The 20,871-nt window shown below is 44.5% G+C and overlaps 1 protein-coding gene across 1 annotated transcript in view; it reads right to left on the minus strand.

Moving 5' to 3' along the window:
- The window catches only part of LOC115172796 (frizzled-3-like), a 43,188-nt gene extending 22,363 nt beyond the window's left edge, over positions 1 to 20,825 (minus strand). Inside the window, exons 1-2 of the mRNA XM_029730550.1 lie at positions 20,527 to 20,825; positions 17,194 to 17,831 (exon numbers count right to left, since the gene is read on the minus strand). Coding sequence (XP_029586410.1) covers positions 17,194 to 17,463 — 270 coding nt within the window. The 5' untranslated portion in view covers positions 17,464 to 17,831; positions 20,527 to 20,825. The remainder of the gene's footprint in view (positions 1 to 17,193; positions 17,832 to 20,526) is intronic.
- Positions 20,826 to 20,871: the final 46 nt, after the last annotated feature.

A 20,871-nucleotide genomic window follows, 5' to 3' on the forward strand; every position in this document is an offset into this window, starting at 1 on the left:
AGACACCCTGGACCCACTCCAATTCGCATACCGCCCCAAAAGATCCACAGACGATGCAATCTCTATTGCACTCCACACTGCCCTTTTCCACTTGAACAAAAGGAACATCTATGTGAGAATGCTATTCATTGACTACAGCTCAGCGTTCAACACCATAGTGCCCTCCAAGCGCATCAATAAGCTAAGGACACTGGGACTGAACACCTCCCTCTGCAACTGGATTCTGGACTCCCTGACAGGTTGCCCCCAGGTGGTGAGGGTAGGCTACAACACATCCACCACACAGGCCCTGAACACGGGGACCCCTCAGTGGTGCGTGCTTAGTCTCCTCCTGTAGTCCCTGTTCACCAACGACTGAGCACGACTCCAACACCATCATTAAGTTTGCTGACAACACAACGGTGGTAGGCCTGTTCACCGACAACGATGAGACAGCCTATAGGGAGGAGGTCAGAGACCTGGCAGTGTGGTGCCAGGACAACAACCACTCCCTCAACATTAGCAAGATAATGTAGCTGATCGTAGACTACAGGAAACGGAGGGCCGAGCCCCCATTTGTGCACACCCCCATTCACATCGACGGGACTGTAGCGGAGAGGGAATATACCTTATACCCTGGTATTTGGAAAACTAAACAATTTCTTTGAAGTTTTTTAATACATTTGAATATTCGTAGCTACTTTTAAGTAAATACCTGCAGTCAACTTGTGCAATACGTTAGGAGATAAAGAACATTGCGTTCTTCATTTCACCTGTCACATTATTATGAATAATGAGAGGCACTCACTGTTGTGCAGCATGGGCCAGGTGAATTAATTACAGTATGCAATTTACAAATAAATGTTTGCCAGCTAGATATCTTATAACTATTATGTTAACTGTATAAAATCTGCTAAATGCTCAGCAGTTGTGCATTTGGTTTGATAATTTAGTAACTAGTTAGCTATATAGCTAAGAGGTTAGCTTCTTCCAAAATCAAGCATTCACTTGGTAACAGCAGAGAATCCCCTCCTGGATCAAGAGCCTTGCTGGCTAATATTTGTTTTGTGCGTGCAGCAAACTGGAGTGTTGTTACTTGTATACTTTAGGTCAGAAACTGAACAAATTCTTTGCAATGCGCTCGTTAGCATTTAGTTAGCATTCTCTATGGGGTTTTACATGTACTTGTTAGCATTGCTAACCTTTGGATTACAGAGTATCAGTGAGGTTTGAAAACAGCACCCCTTGTGTTCAGTGTTTGGCATCCGACCGTAAGGCGCTACAGAGGGTAGTGCATACGGCCCAGTCCATCACTGGGGCTGAGCTCCCTGCCATCCACGACCTCTATATCAGGCGGTATCAGAGGAAGGCCCTAAAAATTGTCAAAGACTCCAGCCACCCAAGTCATAGACTGTTCTCTCTGCAACCGCAACGCAAGCGGTACCGATGCACCAAGTCTGGAACCAACAGCACCCTGAACAGCTTCTACCCCCAAGCCATAAGACCTGTAAATAGTTAGTTAAATAGTTAACCAAATATACTGAACACAAATATAAACGCAACATGCAACCATTTCTAAGATTCTACTGAGTTACAGTTCATAGAAGGAAATCAGTCGATTGAAATAAATTCATTAGCCCCTAAACTATGGATTTTACGACTGGGTAGGGGTGCAGCCATGAGTGGACCTGGGAGGGCTTCCATGTGGAAGTCCTGGGCTGGCATGGTTACCTGTGGTCTATAGTTGTGAGGCCGGTTGGACGTACTGCCAAACTTTCTAAAACGACGTTGGAAGAGGCTTATGGTAGAGAAATGAACATTCAATACTCTGGAAACAGCTCTGGTGGACAATTACATGCTCCTTCAAAACTTGAGACATCTGTGGCATTGTGTTTGTGCAAAACTGCACATTTTAGAATGTCCTTTTATTGTTGCCTAAAGGAAGATGGTTATTCAGGCAAGTGGATTTTGAAGCGATGAGCAGCGCTCAGACATTATGTGACGGTAATGAATCAAGACAAATGTAGAGGAATAAAAAGCTGCACTTAGAGCACGGCCCACCCCACCCCACTCTCTCTGTGTGTGTGTTGGCCTCCCTGCCCCGTTTGAAATCTGTTTTGATCATTCTCGATTGATGCGTTCCAGATCTGTGCACGAGAAAAGATGTTCTACCCGCAAATGAGTGCAGCGACGCATGAGATCCCATGTTTTTTAAGACAGTAACAGCACACCCCCACACACCATCACAACAGCCTCAAATGACTGAGCACACACACACAGCCAGCAGCATACCACCCTGCATCCCACTGCTGGATTTCTTCTGAAGCTTAGCAGGGTTGGTCCTGGATGGGAGACCAGATGCTGCTGGAAGTGGTGTTGGAGGGCAAAAGTAGGAGGTACTCTTTCCTATGGTCTAAAAAAAATATCCCAATGGCCCAGGTCACTGTTTGTGGATATTGCCCTGTGCAGAGAAATGTTAAACTGCCCTCATACCATCAAGGCCACCTAATCATCCCCAACTGCCAATCGGCTCATTCATCCTCCTTCCTCTCCCTTGTAACTTTTCCCCAGGTCGCTGCTGTAAATGAGAATGTGTTCTCAGTCAACTTACCTGGTAAAATACAATAAAATGTAATATGGTGAGATCTTGGTCATTCATAAATGCCTTTGTGAGAAAGAGTGGTAGAGTGTGTGAGCTTGGATTTACGGGCCAAAGCTCACAGGTGAACATGTTGGCACCACAAATGGACACCCCAAGATAGTGTCTGTATGTGTGTGTGTGAGAGAGTAGAAAGAGCATGAGTGTATGTTTGTGCGTGAGTGTGTGTATGACCATTTCTGTCTCAGTGTTCATCTGGTCCTGTCCTGCTCTACCTATCAGAACGGCTGAATGGGAGCACCTCACTTTAAAACTACCAATCAGAGGTCTTCTTGTGATATCCCCCACCATGCACGCACACTCTCTCTACATTCCTATTGAGTGCCATGTCCTTACAGAAGCATGGGGAAACCCTTAACACAGCTCTCTTTCTGCATGACTGTGTTACAGGCCAGCCGAATGGAGTGTTCTCTCATACCATCTCCTGCTGTGTGTGTGCATGTGACTCTCTCTACCACTGTGTGTGTGTACTGTGGTGGTCTCTCTCTCTCTCTACCACTGTGTGTGTGTACTGTGGTGGTCTCTCTCTCTCTACCACTGTGTGTGTGTACTGTGGTGGTCTCTACCACTGTGTGTGTGTACTGTGGTGGTCTCTCTCTCTCTACCACTGTGTGTGTGTACTGTGGTGGTCTCTCTCTCTCTCTACCACTGTGTGTGTGTACTGTGGTGGTCTCTCTCTCTCTACCACTGTGTGTGTGTACTGTGGTGGTCTCTCTCTCTCTACCACTGTGTGTGTGTACTGTGGTGGTCTCTCTCTCTCTACCACTGTGTGTGTGTACTGTGGTGGTCTCTCTCTCTCTACCACTGTGTGTGTGTACTGTGGTGGTCTCTCTCTCTCTACCACTGTGTGTGTGTACTGTGGTGGTCTCTCTCTCTCTACCACTGTGTGTGTGTACTGTGGTGGTCTCTCTCTCTACCACTGTTTGTGTACTGTGGTGGTCTCTCTCTCTACCACTGTTTGTGTACTTTGGTGGTCTCTCTCTCTCAACCACTGTGTGTACACTGTGGTGGTCTCTCTCTCTCTACCACTGTTTGTGTACTTTGGTGGTCTCTCTCTCTACCACTGTTTGTGTACTGTGGTGGTCTCTCTCTCTCTCTACCACTGTGTGTGTGTGTGTACTGTGGTGGTCTCTCTCTCTACCAGTGTGTGTGTGTACTGTGCTAGTCTCTCTCTCTACCAGTGTGTGTGTGTACTGTGCTGGTCTCTCTACCAAATCAAATCAAATTTTATTGGTCACATACATATGGTTAGCAGATATTAATGCGAGTGTAGCGAAATGCTTGTGCTTCTAGTTCCGACAGTGCAGTTATATCTAACAAGTAATCTAACAAATTCACAACAACTATCTTACAAACACGAATGTAAGGGGGTGCATAAGAATATGTACATATACAGTTGAAGTCGTAAGTTTACATACACTTAGCTTGGAGTCATTAAAACTCGTTTTTCAACCACTCCACAAATGTCTTGTTAACAAACTATAGTTTTGGAAAGTTGGTTAGAACATCTACTTTGTGCATGTGTAACAGTGTAGGTTCCGTCCCTCTCTTCACCCCAACCTGGGCTCGAACCAGGGACCCTTGCACACATCAACAACTGACACCCCACGAAGCATCGTTACCCATCGCGCCACAAAAGCCGCGGCCCTTGCAACGCAAGGGGAAACCCTACTTCAAGTCTCAGAGCGAGTGACGTCACTGATTGAAATGCTATTAGCGCGCACCACCGCTAACTAACTAGCCATTTCACATCGGTTACACATGACAAGTAATTTTTCCAACAATTGTTTTCAGACAGATTATTTCTCTTTTTATTCACTGTATCACAATTCCAGTGGGTCAGAAGTTTACATGCACTAAGTTGACTGTGCCTTTAAACAACTTGGAAAATTCCAGAAAATGATGTCATGGCTTTAGAAGCTTCTGATAGGCTAATTGACATCAGTTGAGTCAATTGGAGGTGTACCTGTGGATGTATTTCAAGGTCTACCTTCAAACTCAGTGCCTCTTTACTTGACATCATGGGAAAATCAAAAGAAATCAGCCAAGACCTCAGAAAAAAATTCTAGACCTCCACAAGTCTGGTTCATCCTTGGGAACAATTTCCAAACGCCTGAAGGTACCACGTTCATCTGTACAAACAAAAGTACGCAAGTATAAACACCATGGGACAATGCAGCTGTCATACCGCTTAGTAAGGAGACACGTTCTGTCTCCTAGAGATTAAGGTATTTTGGTGCGAAAAGTGCAAATCAATCCCAGAACAACAGCAAAGGACCTTGTGAAGATGCTGGAGGAAACGGGTACAAAAGTATCTATATCCACAGTAAAACGACTCCTATATCGACATGACCTGAAAGGCCGCTCAGCAAGGAAGAAGCCACTGCTCCAAAACCGCCATAAAAAAGGCAGACTACAGTTTACAACTGCACATGGGGACAAAGATTGTACTTTTTGGAGAAATGTCCTCTGGTCTGATGAAACAAAAATAGAACTGTTTGGCTATAATGACCATCGTTATGTTTGGAGGAGAAGGTTGGGAAGCTTGCAAGCCGAAGAACACCATCCCAATCGTGAAGCACGGGGGTGGCAGCATCATGTTGTGGGGTGCTTTGCTGCAGGAGGGACTGGTGCACTTCACAAAATAGATGGCATCATGAGGAAGGGAAATTATGTGGATATATTGAAGCAACATCTCAAGACATCAGTCAGGAAGTTAAAGCTTGGTAGCAAATGGGTCTTCCAAATGGACAATGACCCCAAGCATATATCCAAAGTTGTGGCAAAATGGCTTAAGGACAACAATGTCAAGGTATTGGAGTGGTCATCACAAAGCCCTGACCTCAATCCTATAGAAAATTTGTGGGTATAACTTAAAAAGCGTGTTCGAGCAAGGAGGCCTACAAACCTGACTCAGTTACACCAGCTCTGTCAGGTGGAATGGGACCCCGAAACATTTGACCCAAGTTAAACAATTTAAAGGCAATGCTAACAAATACTAATTGAGTGTATGTAAACTTCTGACCCACTGGGTATGTGATCAAAGAAATAAAAACTGAAATAAATCATTCTCGCTACTATTATTCTGACATTTCACTTCTTAAATTAAAGTGGTGATCCTTACTGACCTAAGACAGGGGATCTTTACTAGGATTAAATGTCAGGAATTGTGAAAAACTTACTTTAAATGTATTTGGCTAAGGTGTATGTAAACTTCCGACTTCAACTGTAAATATATGGATGAGCGATGGCCGGACGGTATAGGCAAGATGCAGTAGATGGTATAGAATACAGTATATACACATGAGATTAGTAATGTAGGATATGTAGACATTAAAGTGCCGTTATTTAAAGTGACTCGTGATACCTTTTATTAAATCAATTTATTACATTTATTAAAGTGGCCAGAGATTTGAGTTTTTATGTTGGCAGCAGCCACTCAATGTTAGTGATGGCTGTTTAACAGTCTGATGGCCTTGAGATAGAAGCTGTTTTTCAGTCTCTCAGTCCCAGCTTTGATGCACCTGTACTGACCTCGCCTTCTGGATGGTAGCGGTGTGAACAGGCAGTGGCTCGGGTGGTTGTTGTCCTTGATTATCTTTTTGGCCTTCCTGTGACATTGGGTGCTGTAGGCATCCTGGAGGGCAGGTAGTTTGCCCCCGGTGATGCGTTGTGCAGACCTCACTACCCTCTGGAGAACCTTGCGGTTGAGGGCGGTACAGTTGCTGTGTGTGTGTACCGCTGTGTGTGTGTACCACTGTGTGTGTACTGTGGTGGTCTCTCTCTCTACCACTGTGTGAGTACTGTGGTGGTCTCTCTCTCTACCACTGTGTGTGTACTGTGGTGGTCTCTCTACCACTGTGTGTGTACTGTGGTGGTCTCTCTCTCTACCACTGTGTGTGTGTACTGTGCTGGTCTCTCTCTCTACCACTGTGTGTGTACTGTGGTGGTCTCTCTCTCTCTACCACTGTGTGTGTGTACTGTGCTGGTCTCTCTCTCTACCACTGTGTGTGTACTGTGCTGGTCTCTCTACCACTGTGTGTGTACTGTGGTGGTCTCTCTCTCTACCACTGTGTGTGTGTACTGTGCTGGTCTCTCTCTCTACCACTGTGTGTGTACTGTGGTGGTCTCTCTCTCTCTACCACTGTGTGTGTGTACTGTGCTGGTCTCTCTCTCTACCACTGTGTGTGTACTGTGCTGGTCTCTCTACCACTGTGTGTGTGTACTGTGTGTACTGATAATATCGACATTAAGTGGTTTGATTGTGGCGTCAAAGGAGGGGATAAGAACGGTGATCAAATCTGTATTCATGGCGACCTGGTTTTATTTGGGTGCAAATGTTTTGTTCTGCAGTCCATGCTCAAAAACAAGACAAAAGCCTTCGCCCCTAAAATAAGCCTTGGGGTGATTGCACAACCCTTTGGGCTCAGTGTTTCAAAAGTTATTTATCTGGATTTCACCTATCGGATAGGATTCCATGCATAAAAATAGAACGAATAGAACGGACAAATCCTTGAATGGAGACACCCAATCTATGCATTATAGTTCTATGTATTTAATCCTATCCGATAGGCGAAGTCCAGATAGATAACTTTTGAAAAACTGGTCTCAGGAGAATAGCTATACGATGTGCATGCTTTTGTTTCAGCCCAGCTCTAAACTGAGGATTATGGTGAGTTGAGTATTCTGAACCCCTTTAATTAATGGAAGAGTTTTGTATCATAGTGTGTGCTACATAGACATGACGTTTCCAGAGGACACAAGGTCATGTTAGATTCTCCATAGGAGAGGAGTGTGTGCTGGCAGCAGCGTTGGGGGTGTTTATGGGGTGCTGGGCAGAAGGCTGTGTGGGTTGTGTGTGTAGGAGGAGATGTATGTGAAACAGGGAGGGTATTTTGGTTGGGGCGAAAAAGACCCCGTCTGTTCCTCCACTACTTCAATAGCCGGATTAAGTTTCCCTCCTTTCCTCTCTCTCTCTCCGGTAGAAGCCACGGTTTGTATAATGAAAGACTGAATGGAAGTTACCTTAGTGAGCCCCACGAGAGAGAGAGAGAGAGGGGGGGGGTAAATTTAATTTAATTGAAAGAGAGAGCGCGAGAGAGAGGGGGGGTAAATTTAATTGAAAGAGAGAGCGCGAGAGAGAGGCAGGCACAGGAGAGGGGTAGTTGTCTGGTGCAGACACCTAGCAGACTCTGCCTGTCCTGGGCTGTCAACTGAGAGTTTGAGGGGGACAGTGATGGATGGGTCTGGAGGATAGTTCCAGACAGGGAAATAAATCTCACTCTCTCTGTTTCATCTCTTTATCTGTCTCACAGCCTCCCTCTATCGCTATAACCTTTCATTCACCCTCTCTCTCCGTCCCTCCTTCCTCTCATCCCCAGATAGTTGTAAGGTACAGGGTGGGGCTGTTGGTAGCAGATACAGAGAAAAACAAGTTGCACCGTGTGTGCGTGTGTGTGTGAAGATTAGGGTTACGGTAGTAAAACCAGTTTGCCAACTCTTGAAGAAACTCTGTATAATGTCTCTGGCTTAAAGAAGAGAGAGGGAGAGAGAAAAGTGAAAAGAAGGAGAGAAAGGAAGGAGAGAAAGGGAGGAGAAAAGGGGAAAAGAATGGCAGTTTTCCTGAGGAGCAGAGAGTCAATGGGATTGGTGTTGGGAATGTGAGAACCTGCTACTTCTGTCTGACCGAGCCCTGTGTTTACCAGACACACACACAGCTTTATTTTCGTGAAATTTCTGGACTTTTGGGGGAGTCAAATGTTTTGACCATTCAAAATCCAACTTTTCCTAACCTCTAACACTACTCCTTAACCTAACCTTAACCCAAAAACCCTCAACCTAACCCTTAAACTTAAAATAGCATCAACCATTTCCATTTTCCAATCATTCTCTCTCTTGTTCCGTAACCTTATTGTCCATGCTGGGCTGCGTCTCTCCCTCCTCTCTCAACCGTTCCAGAGAGAGAGAGGGGGCTGGTCATGATTAGAGCAGGAGGACAAACAGTTTAATCTGCACTCCTATTCTCTGAAAAGAGAGGGACTAAAAGACAGCCCTCTCCCACACTCTCCAAGTCATTCGTTCATTCATTTTATTTATTCATTCCTCCATCATTCAATCCGGATCAGACAAGAGCCGTTCCTGGCATTCCAGCACATGCCCACTTCCCCTCCTCCCTCTCTCAACTCTTTTTGCCATCCCTATATACATCCACTTTCTACCCTTCCTATCCATCCTTGCAATACACCCACCTCCTTTCTTTCCTCTTCACCTCCCTCCATAAATATCTCTCTCTCATCAGATCTCTCCTGCTCCCCTCCTCTCTTCCTGGCATTCATCTTTTTGCATTTCCGCTCTGGGTACCATAGTAACCGGGGATGAGGAGAAACGGACCAATCTGACATCAAGGCTTCTGATGGTCCTCATCCTGCTGGAGGTCAGGGAGTATGTACATGAGTGCACACACCTACACACACTAGGAGTATTTATGCGCATACCCCTGTGAAGAGGTAATCAAAACATGTTCCCATGTTTTGTCTATTTGAATGTGTATGCACCACAGCCATCACAGCATACAATGAGTACCATCCCTACATACAGTCACACATACTATCACTACCACCCACACAGCTCCTGTCACACAACACTGCCCTCTGGGCTGCATCACACACCATTCAGTGTGTCAGACTCATATCAGACTCATATCAACTACTCTCCTATGTCACAACGGCTTTATAATACAGTCAATACATCATAGATAGAAGCTGCCACTATCCACAGATTTAGGACCAGCCTACCCTTTAAAGATCCTGACTTAATCATTGAGGATTTAAAACCAACAGCACTCCCTTAATCCTACACCAAAATGCACCATCTACAGCAGGGTTCTCAGGTACACTGGCGGCCCTGGTGTAGATGGCGAGCCCGAGTTCCTCTGTCCAGTGTCTGTTCTTTTGCCCATCTTAATCTTTTATTTTTATTGGCCAGTCTGAGATATGGCTTTTTCTTTGCAACTCTCCCTAGAAGGCCAGCATCCCAGAGTCACCTCTTCACTGTTGACGTTGAGACTGGTGTTTTGTGGGTACTATTTAATGAAGCTGCTAGTTGAGGACTTGTGAGGCGTCTGTTTCTCAAACTAGACACTCTAATGTACTTGTCCTCTTGCTCAGTTGTGCACCGGCGCCTCCCACTCTTTCTATTCTGGTTAGAGCCAGTTTGCGCTGTTCTGTGAAGGGAGAAGTACACAGCGTGGTACGATATCTTCAGTTTCTTGCCAATTTCTTGCATGCAATAACCTTCATTTCTCAGAACAAGAATAGACTGACGAGTTCTTTGTTTCTGGCCATTTTGAGCCCGTAATTGAAGTAATCGAGCTCCCAGCCTCACCAGACCGTGAGGCTGCCTGAGAGACAGGCCCATTCAACATCACCAGCTGTCATCATAGGCAGCTCTATGGTGAGAAACATCTTGGTCCCCAAAAACCCTGTGCTACCCAGGAGCACCAGTACAGGACATAACAAGGCTGCTTCTGACTGTCCTACCACAGATGCCGGGAGAGGACATTGTCGTAGTCCATGTGGGGTCAAACGACATCAGGAGGGCTAGCTCGGAACATTTGAAAATGGATTTTAAAGAACTGATTTTAGCGTTAAAAGACTCCAAAAAACGGCCAATAATTTCAGATCCAGTACCATCGTTGGGCCGCGGGTGTGAAAGATTCAGCAGACTGCTGGCATTACACATCTGGCTAAAAGACTACTGTAGCTCTGCTGGAGTCACTTTTATTGATAACTATGACACCTTCTGGAAACAGAAGATACTCTACAGGAATGACAGAGTCCATCCAAATAATCTTGGCTCCTGGACTCCTGACTGGTAAATGATCCAAGACCAGCTCAGTTAATCCCTACCATTGTGACAATGAGTCGTCATAATGCTGCATCAAATGTACATGTTCTTAGGGGCATTGGAAAACACAATGTAAGTCATTTAATTGCACCAAATACATCTCTTTATCCTACAGCTATTGTAAGCAGTAATCATGAGCCTATAAACCAGAGTTACACTGTTAGCACTGAGGCGGTGTGCAATACCCTGCACTATCAGCTCCAATGTAAATAACATGAGTAAGTCTACCTCTGATAAGCTTCCCAGTAAAGCATTAAAAACAATCAAGCAACCCAGAAAAGTGCTAAAAATAGCCCATATTAACATATGTATCCTAAGAAACAAGGTCCATGAAGTCAATAACTAGCTTGTAACAGATGACATTCATATTCTGACTATCTCTGAAACTCACTTAGATAATACCTTTGATGATACAGTGGTAGCAATACATGGTTATAACGTTTACCAAAAAGACAGAAATGCCAACGGAGGCGATGTTGCGGTCTATATTCAGAACCACATTCCTGTAAAGCTTAGAGTTGATCTAATGTTAAATACTGTTGAAGTAATATGGCTACAGGTTCATCTGCCTCACCTAAAGCCCATTCTGGTGGGAAGCTGCTATAGACCAGTGAGTGCTAACAGTCAGTATCTGGATAAAATGTGTGAAATGCTTGATAATGTATGTGATATCAACAGAGAAGTATATTTTCTGGGTGATTTAAATATTTACTGGCTATCATCAAGCTGCCCACTCAGGAAAACATGTCAAACTGTAACCAGTGCCTGTAATCTGGATCAAGTGTACAATCAACCTACCAGGGTGCAAACAGCACAGGAATTTGCTTTGGCAGCAACTAATGGGGATCCATAATAAATACAAATACACAAATGCTGATGCTCCAGATACTCAACTAGTCTAAAGAAGGCCAGTTTTATTGCTTCTTTAAATCAGAACAACAGTTTTAAGCTGTGGTAACATAATTGCAAAAGGGTTTTCTAATGATTAATTAGCCGTTTAAAATTATAAACTTGGATTAGCTAACACAACGTGCCATTGGAACACAGGAGTGATGGTTGCTGATAATGGGCCTCTGTACGCCTATGTAGATATTCCATTAAAAATCAGCCATTTCCATCTACAATAGTCATTTACAACAATAACAATGTCTACACTGAATTCCTGATCAATTTGATGTTATTTTAATGGACAAAAAATGTAATTTTCTTTCAAAAACGAGGACATTTTTAAGTGACCCCAAAATTTTGAACGGTAGTGTATATATAATAAATATTTGGGGGGGGGGGCTTGCCTGTTTTGCATGTTATTTTGGCATTAATACATGTTACATATCAGTTGTAGCCTATAACTGACGCAAGCAGTAAAATTATATTTAAAAAATAAGGAAAAAACAACTTATGGAACAGCGGGGACTGTGAAGCAGCACAAACATTTGCACAGACACATGCACAGACACATGCACAGACACATGCACAGACACACACACACACACACACACACACACACACACACACACACACACACACACACACACACACACACACACACGATAACATAGGCACTATACATACACATGGATTTAGTTATGTAGATATGTGGTAGTGGTGGAGTAGGGGCCTGAGGGTATACAGTGAGTGTGTTGTGAAATCTGTGAATGTATTGTAATGTTTTAAAATTGTATAAACTGCCTTAATTTTACTGGACCCCAGGAAGAGTAGCTGCTGCTTTGGCATCAGCTAATGGGGATCCATAATAAATACAAAATACAAATAATCAAATATTGTAAGAGCTTTCATTGTCTGTTTACATGCCCTCTTTATTTATCCTACGGTTCTGACTTGCTGTACAAGGAGTACACTGTAAGAACGGCCCCTGTTCTGATTTCTGTCGCTGTACATTTCAAAAGTGCAGAACAAATAGTTATATTGACTACGTCCGTCATCGCTCGCTAATTAATGTCTTAATCAAAATTACAGATTGCCTCTTATCCGCTTGTCATCTCCTTATGCCATAGTTTGTACATCTCAGTCGTCAGTAGAAACCACATTTGTTTAAGCAAGTCAGCCATATCAGCTATGTTTTTTTAAAGGCAGTAAATGAGTCTGAATAAACTGTTTTGCTGCCAGACCAGGCTCCGCTGATAGCCAGGTGTAGTGGTGGTACGGTGTTGGGACAGCTTTATGTAGGCCCTAACAGTTTGTGGGCACCGTTTGTTACCGTTATAGTGCAATTCATGTATTGTTTAGTGTTGTGTTGTGTAGTCACTTTGCTGGCATGCATCCCACATTATATTGTTTTGCCCCACCAAGATTTACATGCTAAAATCGCACTGCATTTACATAAGTATTCAGACCCATTACTCAGTACTTTGTTGAAGCACCTTTGACAGCGATTACAGCCTCGAGTCTTCTTGGGTATGACGCTACAAGCTTGGCACACCTGTATTTGGGGAGTTTCTCCCATTCTTCTCTGCAGATCTTCTCAAGCTCTGTCAAGTTGGATGGGGAGCGTCGCTGTACAGCTATTTTCAGGTTTCTCCTGAGAGATGTTTGATCGGGTTCAAGTCCGGGCTCTGGCTTGGCCACTCAAGGATATTCAGAAACTTGTCCCAAAGCCACTCCTATTTGGTCTTGGCTGTGTGCTTAGGGTCGTTGTCCTGTTGGAAGCTGACCCTTCAGACCCAGTCTGAAGTCCTGAGCGCTCTGGAGCAGGGATCAAGGATCTCTGTGTACTTTGCTCCATTCACCTTTCCCTCGATCCTTACTAGTCTTGCACCACCACGAATCACCGTAGGGACGGTGCCAGGTTTTCTCCAGATGTAACGCTTGGCATTCAGGACAAAGAGTTCAATCTTGGTTTCATCAGACCAGAGAATCTTGTCTCTCATGGTCTGAGAGTCCTTTAGGTGCCTTTTGGCAAACTTCAAGCAGGCTGTCATGTGCCTTTTACTGGCTTCTGTCTGGCAACTCTACCATAAACGCCTGATTGGTGGAGTGCTGCAAAGATGGTTGTCCTTCTGGAAGGTTCCCCCATCTCAACAGAGCTCCACAAAGCTCTGTCAGAGTGACCATTCGGTTCTTGGTCACCTCCCTGACAAAGGCCCTTCTCCCCCAATTGCTCAGTTTGGCCGGACGGCCAGCTCTCGGAAGAGTCTTGGTGGTTCCAAACTTCTTCCATTTAAGAATTATGGGGCCACTGTATTCTTGGGGACCTTCAAAGTTAGTTACAGATTTTTGTTTGTACCCTTCCCCAGAGATCTGTGCCTCAACACATTCCTGTCTCGGAGTTCTACAGACAGTTCCTTCGACCTCATGGCTTGGTTTTTCTCTGACATGCACCGTCAACTGTGGGTCCTTATATAGACAGGTGTGTGCCTTTCCAAATCATGTCCAATCAACTGAATTTACCACAAGTAGACTACCATCAAAAATAATGTTTATTATTTGTAATAAATTAGCAAAAATTTCTAAAAACGTATTTTTGCTTTGTCGTTATGGGGTATTGTGTGAAGATTGCTCAGGACATTTTTTAATATTTAATCCATTTTAGAATAAGGCTGTAACGTACCAAAATGTGGAAAAAGTAAAGGGGTCTGAATACTTTCCAAATGCACTGTATATGTGCTTGTATACCAAATGTAAGCAAGGTTTGAAATTATTAGGTTTTAGTCAAATATTATATCTGTTTGGGCTTCTGTCGAAAAACATAATTCCACTTTGACATTATGGGGTATTGTGTGTAGACCAGTGACAAAATATCACAATTTAACAAAATGTTGAAAAAGGTCAAGGGGTGTGAATACTTTCTGAAGGCACTGTAAGTATGCTTTTCATCACGGGACTGTTCTGCTCTTCAGCACTTTGCTCTCTGCACACTGAGGATAAGCCATCACCATATAGGATATAGCTACTACTAGCCTACACAGTTTAGAACGATGAATGGGTTTGATTTGTCTCACCAAGGTGTGGGCTAACCAGTGCTATCCCAGCCAACTGTCTGTCTCTGGTGAAGGCTATGTGTGGAAATGCATTGACGTTCTGATTGTTTCTCTGTATTTTAACTAAGCTCTATAGAAATGGCAAGATAATTAAGGCTTTTAAGACTAAATACTAAAGGCTTCCCTTCATTTCTCTGACACTTTGAATGGCATAATCACCCAATTCAGGGTAGCTGTGTGTGTGTGTGTGTGTGTGTGTGTGTGTGTGTGTGTGTGTGTGTGTGTGTGTGTGTGTGTGTGTGTGTGTGTGTGTGTGTGTGTGTGTGTTTGCGTGTGTGTGTGTTTTAAGGACCTGGTGGTCAAGTGGTGTTCCCAGGGTTTAGTGTAGTTGATTAGAGCAGCAGAGTAGAGTCTGTGGGCTGAGGCAGCCAGGACCCCATGCTGGGAGAGAGAGACAGACAGACAGAGAGCCACCATGGTGGAGAAAGACCTCCCACACACCCTGACTGTCCCTCTCTTCCAGTCTGAGACACTTTCTCTTTCTATCCCACTCACCCACTTTCCCTCTCCTGTTCTACCTCCTTTACTCTGTCTCTCTCATGTAGTTGTCCCTCAGCTCAGGTCTATCTGGTCTCTCGTGTACAGGGTTATTATTAGAGGGTAGAGGGGATAAATCCAATCAGTTATTATTAATGAAATATCCTTATTATTCTCCTGTCAGACCAGGCCAACTCCAGAGTGATGTATGTCATCATGCACCATTTCCCCCGGGAACCATAAGACCCTGGGACCCACCTGGCTGCCACCACTGCGTCAAATCAAATCTTATTTGTCACATGCGCCGAAAACAACAGGTATAGACCTTACCGTCAAACTCTTACTTACAAGCCCTTAACCAACAATGCAGTTCAATAAATTGAGTTAAGAAAATATTTACTAAATAAACAAAAGTAAAAAAAAAACAATAAAATAAAATAACAATAACGAGGCTATATACAGGTGTGTGTGTGTGTGGGGGGGGGGGGGGGGTGCAACATTGGGTGCTCTGTTGTGACTCAGGAGCTCATTCGGCTGTTCACACACTCTTTCTCTCCCTTTTAATCTCAACCCTCTCGCCACATCCCTTTCTCCCCCCTCTCCTCCCCCTAGGCTTAATTGACTGCAGTGTCGGGTGGGAGAGAATCGTTCCACGCTGAGAATCAAACCCTCGATTGTGGAGCGTTGGGGAAGATTAGCGGCTAGTTAGCACTGGTGAATAATGTCAGCTGGCACCAATAGACCTGCTGTCAATCACACAGGATACACAGCACAGCTACAACACCAACCAGGGCTACAGGCCTCAGACAAACATACAGCACTAAACCCAGGGCCCAGCTACAGCTCAACAAGCCATTCACACAGCATTGTATCAGCCAGGGCTACAGCTCTACTCGATATAACTTGTTTTCTGTTGCTGTAATTGGATGTGGTTCACTAAAGGCAGAGCTTACACAGCGTTCTGGTGAGACAGATGTAAGCCGTGTTCGCGTACACACACACACACACACACACAAAGACACTATGAATCAGAGCGGGTATAGCCAGTGTCCCGTGAGGGATATTATTAAATTTCCTCTGCGGGTTCCCACATCCAGAGCCCTCCACTGATGCTGCCAGGGTGACTGGGAGAGAGAACTAGAACACTCTCACATTGCAGCTCCTCTTGTTGCAACAATTTTGCAAAGCTGCCTTCTGGGGCTGCAGGGTAGGGTTTAGGTTAGGCATCTTCTCTACTGGATTAAATCAAGTTCAACAACAGATGTTAGTTTAAAATCTTAACATTAATATATGTTGATACAATTCAACAACAACAAAAATGCTCAATGATTGAATACACAGAAAAGAAATCATCGCCTGGTTGATTTTCCCCATGTGTTGTTTTCGGGTGATTCAGACTGGGTCAAGATAATCTGAAAATGAGGAACAGCTGTGCTGGGAATTTCTGGACCAGATTGGATTTTTACACTTCATTCATAATATATTTACATAACTGGTCCACTGCAGCAAAACATAAGTTATGTCATCATCATCATCATGCTACAACTAGATTTAGACAGAGGACAGAAAGCGAGGCAAAAGATGAAAGTACAGCTACATGGTTTCTGGAAGCTATATACACACTGAGTGTACATGTGTAGTAAGGTGATGGATAACAAAACAGATGAGGGCATTTTGAAAAGTTGGAGATAACATTATGCCATCATAGTCATTAATGGTACTAATGCATCTAACTGGATGACAAGCAGATGACACACATACACAAGTCAGACCTTTCATCATCCAATCAGAAAATACTGTGTCTCTGACACATCGCCTACAAGCCACAGGCATACGGACAGAGAAAGACATGTATTTACAAGGTTTTACCCCTAACTGTACCCCTTTACAAGGTTTTCCCCTACAGAACAAAACTCTACTACAGAAAAATGGCAGCCTTGAAATCTGCTGAGAAATAATTACTAGTAGGCTAAAGCTAGTACCCTACTGACTGTAAAAACCTATCCTTGCCCATTCATTCTGAACAGGATAGAACAGCCAGTAACCTGAGTCGGTTGGATTCTATGTCAGCTCAAACACTCCAATTACAACCTCATATCAGTCTCTATTCATAAACCATTATCCCTTTGGGGCAGCAGCAATGCCCATATATACAGACACAGCTATAGTCCGTACCTCCATGGCGAGCGCGGCCGTCTGCTGGTCGTAGTGGTTGAGGAGGTTGGGCATGAAGGTGGCATTGTAAGGCAGGTCCTGGCACATCCGCAGTCCTATTGGCTCACAGGTAAACGTACTGTGGCTCTCTGCTGTCTCCACATGGATGGATAGACAGGTGGAGCAGAGGGATGAGAGGAAGAGAAGCAAGAGGAAGAGTGACCTATGCATTACCCTCTCTCTGTGCGAGTCCGCCGTTGAAGGTGACGTGTAGTTCCACCTCATTCTCATCCTCAATGAGCAGGGGAGGGGGAGAGAGGGATGAAGAGAGGAAAGGAGGGATGAGATAACAGCAGGGCTATTCTTCTTCTTCCACACAATCACACCATGGAGATCTGTGGCACTCACAGGGGAGTCCTGCTGCTTCCATCCCCCAGAGGAGTGCACCCTGTCTGGCTACAGGATCCACACAGTCAGCCTCCTCTGTCTAGGTCTGTACCCACTGGAGGGCTGTGATCATCAGCCTAGATTTTCCACCGTTTCCCCCAGCACAGCTATGGTCTTCTCTCTCCAATGAAAGAAGAGACTGCCTATTGAAAGTATTCAGTGTTTCTTCACAAAGAACGTCCAATGGCCCAGTAGCACAAGTCAAGCAAGACCTACAAGTTAAAATACAAAAGAATGTTTAGACAAGTGGCAAGACAGTCCTATACAATTGTAAATAAGTGAAAAACAGCAACCCCACCCCTCATTTACACAAGTCCCCATAGATTGTCTTTATTACAGTATTATTACAGTCACTGCTATTGTTTTATGCATTTATTTATGTTCAAACAGACGGAGCATTGATGAGGGTGAAAACAATTGGGTGTCAGTTCAACTTCACTGGTAAACATAAGCTTACATACAAGCAGATATATACTGCTCAAAAAAATAAAGGGAACACTTAAACAACACATCCTCGATCTGAATGAAAGAAATAATCTTACTAAATACTTTTTTCTTTACATAGTTGAATGTGTTGACAAGAAAATCACACAAAAATAATCAATGGAAATCCAATTTATCAACCCATGGAGGTCTGGATTTGGAGTCACACTCAAAATTAAAGTGGAAAACCACACTACAGGCTGATCCAACTTTGATGTAATGTCCTTAAAACAAGTCAAAATGAGGCTCAGTAGTGTGTGTGGCCTCCACGTGCCTGTATGACCTTCCTACAACGCCTGGGCATGCTCCTGATGAGGTGGCGGATGGTCTCCTAAGGGATCTCCTCCCAGACCTGGACTAAAGCATCCGCCAACTCCTGGACAGTCTGTGGTACAACGTGGCGTTGGTGGATGGAGCGAGACATGATGTCCCAGATGTGCTCAATTGGATTCAGGTCTGGGGAACGGGCGGGCCAGTCCATAGCATCAATGCCTTCCTCTTGCAGGAACTGCTGACACACTCCAGCCACATGAGGTCTAGCATTGTCTTGCATTAGGAGGAACCCAGGGCCAACCGCACCAGCATATGGTCTCACAAGGGGTCTGAGGATCTCATCTCGGTGCCTAATGGCAGTCAGGCTACCTCTGGCGAGCACATGGAGGGCTGTGCGGCCCCCCCAAAGAAATGCCACCCCACACCATGACTGACCCACTGCCAAACCGGTCATGCTGGAGGATGTTGCAGGCAGCAGAACGTTCTCCACGGCGTCTCCAGACTCTGTCACGTCTGTCACGTGCTCAGTGTGAACCTGCTTTCATCTGTGAAGAGCACAGGGCGCCAGTGGCGAATTTGCCAATCTTGGTGTTCTCTGGCAAATGCCAAACGTCCTGCACGGTGTTGGGCTGTAAGCACAACCCCCACCTGTGGATGTCGGGCCCTCATACCACCCTCATGGAGTCTGTTTCTGACCGTTTGAGCAGACACATGCACATTTGTGGCCTGCTGGAGGTCATTTTGCAGGGCTCTGGCAGTGCTTCTCCTGCTCCTCCTTGCACAAAGGCGGAGGTACCGGTCCTGCTGCTGGGTTGTTGCCCTCCTACGGCCTCCTCCATGTCTCCTGATGTACTGGCCTGTCTCCTGGTAGCGCTTCCATGCTCTGGACACTACGCTGACAGACACAGCAAACCTTCTTGCCACAGCTCGCATTGATGTGCCATCCTGGATGAGCTGCACTACCTGAGCCACTTGTGTGGGTTGTAGACTCCGTCTCATGCTACCACTAGAGTGAAAGCACCGCCAGCATTCAAAAGTGACCAAAACATCATCCAGGAAGCATAGGAACTGAGAAGTGGTCTGTGGTCCCCACCTGCAGAACCACTCCTTTATTGGGGGTGTCTTGCTAATTGCCTATAATTTCCACCTGTTGTCTATTCCATTTGTACAACAGCATGTGAAATTTATTGTCAATCAGTGTTGCTTCCTAAGTGGACAGTTTGATTTCACAGAAGTGTGATTGACTTGGAGTTACATTGTGTTGTTTAAGTGTTCCCTTTATTTTTTTGAGCAGTGTATTATAAAATGCAATTCTATCAGGATTGGCTTCTGTCAACATGATACTGTCCTATAGGTCTATGACACACACCTATAGGTATACAGGCCTATAGTTGTGTGTCGTCCAATACAGTATGTATCTATGTAGTGGTTACTACGCAGAGCAATTTATAGTCATTTTTGCAGGACAACCTTATTGGGCGTTGCTACTACACAGCTGCGCACACGCCCTTCCAGTCAATTCAATCTATTATGCCTAGAAAATCATGCATCATCGTCTCGCATTTCCACTCTCTTTCCATTTAAATGTACCCCCATGCAGGCCGACCCACCACCATAGCCGGGCAACTAACGTATTCTCCCAATGTTTCGCATGGGTTGATCACCCTGTCACTGCCGGTGTCTGAAAGAAATGCCATTTAAACGGTGTATAGGAGATACAGCAACCGCTGTAAGTGTGTAGTAATGTAGATACGCCGGTTAATAGTAACAAAATGCAACGCAATAATAGTGTAACATCGTTTTTCTATCTAGCTAAAATAGCCCCATGTCATTTAGAATGTCTGACAATCTCTGAACTCGCTCGCGAAATAACTTCTCTGTTTTAACGCTACCATTTGCGTTGCATTTTTTATAGGAAGCAAAGAAAACAAATCATGTATTGGCTTGTTTTAGTAATTGTAAAATTGTATACGATAGCTAACTCGTAAACGTGACATGGTTACATTGCAATTTGTGCCGCAACCTCAAACTGATAAAGTGACTAAATATGCAAGCTATAACAAGAACAAACGCTTCGAATAAACGTCTTGTGCATAATGAAATAAAACCCAAGCCCCCCGCCCTCCAAAAAAATACAAAGCAAAACTTCACCTTCAATTGGAATAATCGTCGATCTGCACTGCTCTTTGCCGCTGTTTCTTCCAGTGACAATACACAACCACGTCCCTAGCTCTCTCCGTCTTCTCTCTCGCTGCTGCACGCAAATCCACGAAATGATCTATTCCCCGGACGCGCGCTTTGAGCTAGAGCACCAGTGTATAATCATCGATCAGTTCAATTGATTTGTGTGATATACCAGAGAAATCCCAGTATAATCCACATCGTGTCCTGTTATATATACTGTGCATTCCTTCATGATTGAATAGTTTGCCGACTGAATAAACCTGAAAGTCCCCATCCCACCTTAACACTGTGGTGTAAACAGTCATGTGAAGA

Source organism: Salmo trutta, chromosome 33 (genome assembly GCF_901001165.1).
Source record: "Salmo trutta chromosome 33, fSalTru1.1, whole genome shotgun sequence".
NCBI classification, from domain to species: domain Eukaryota; kingdom Metazoa; phylum Chordata; class Actinopteri; order Salmoniformes; family Salmonidae; genus Salmo; species Salmo trutta.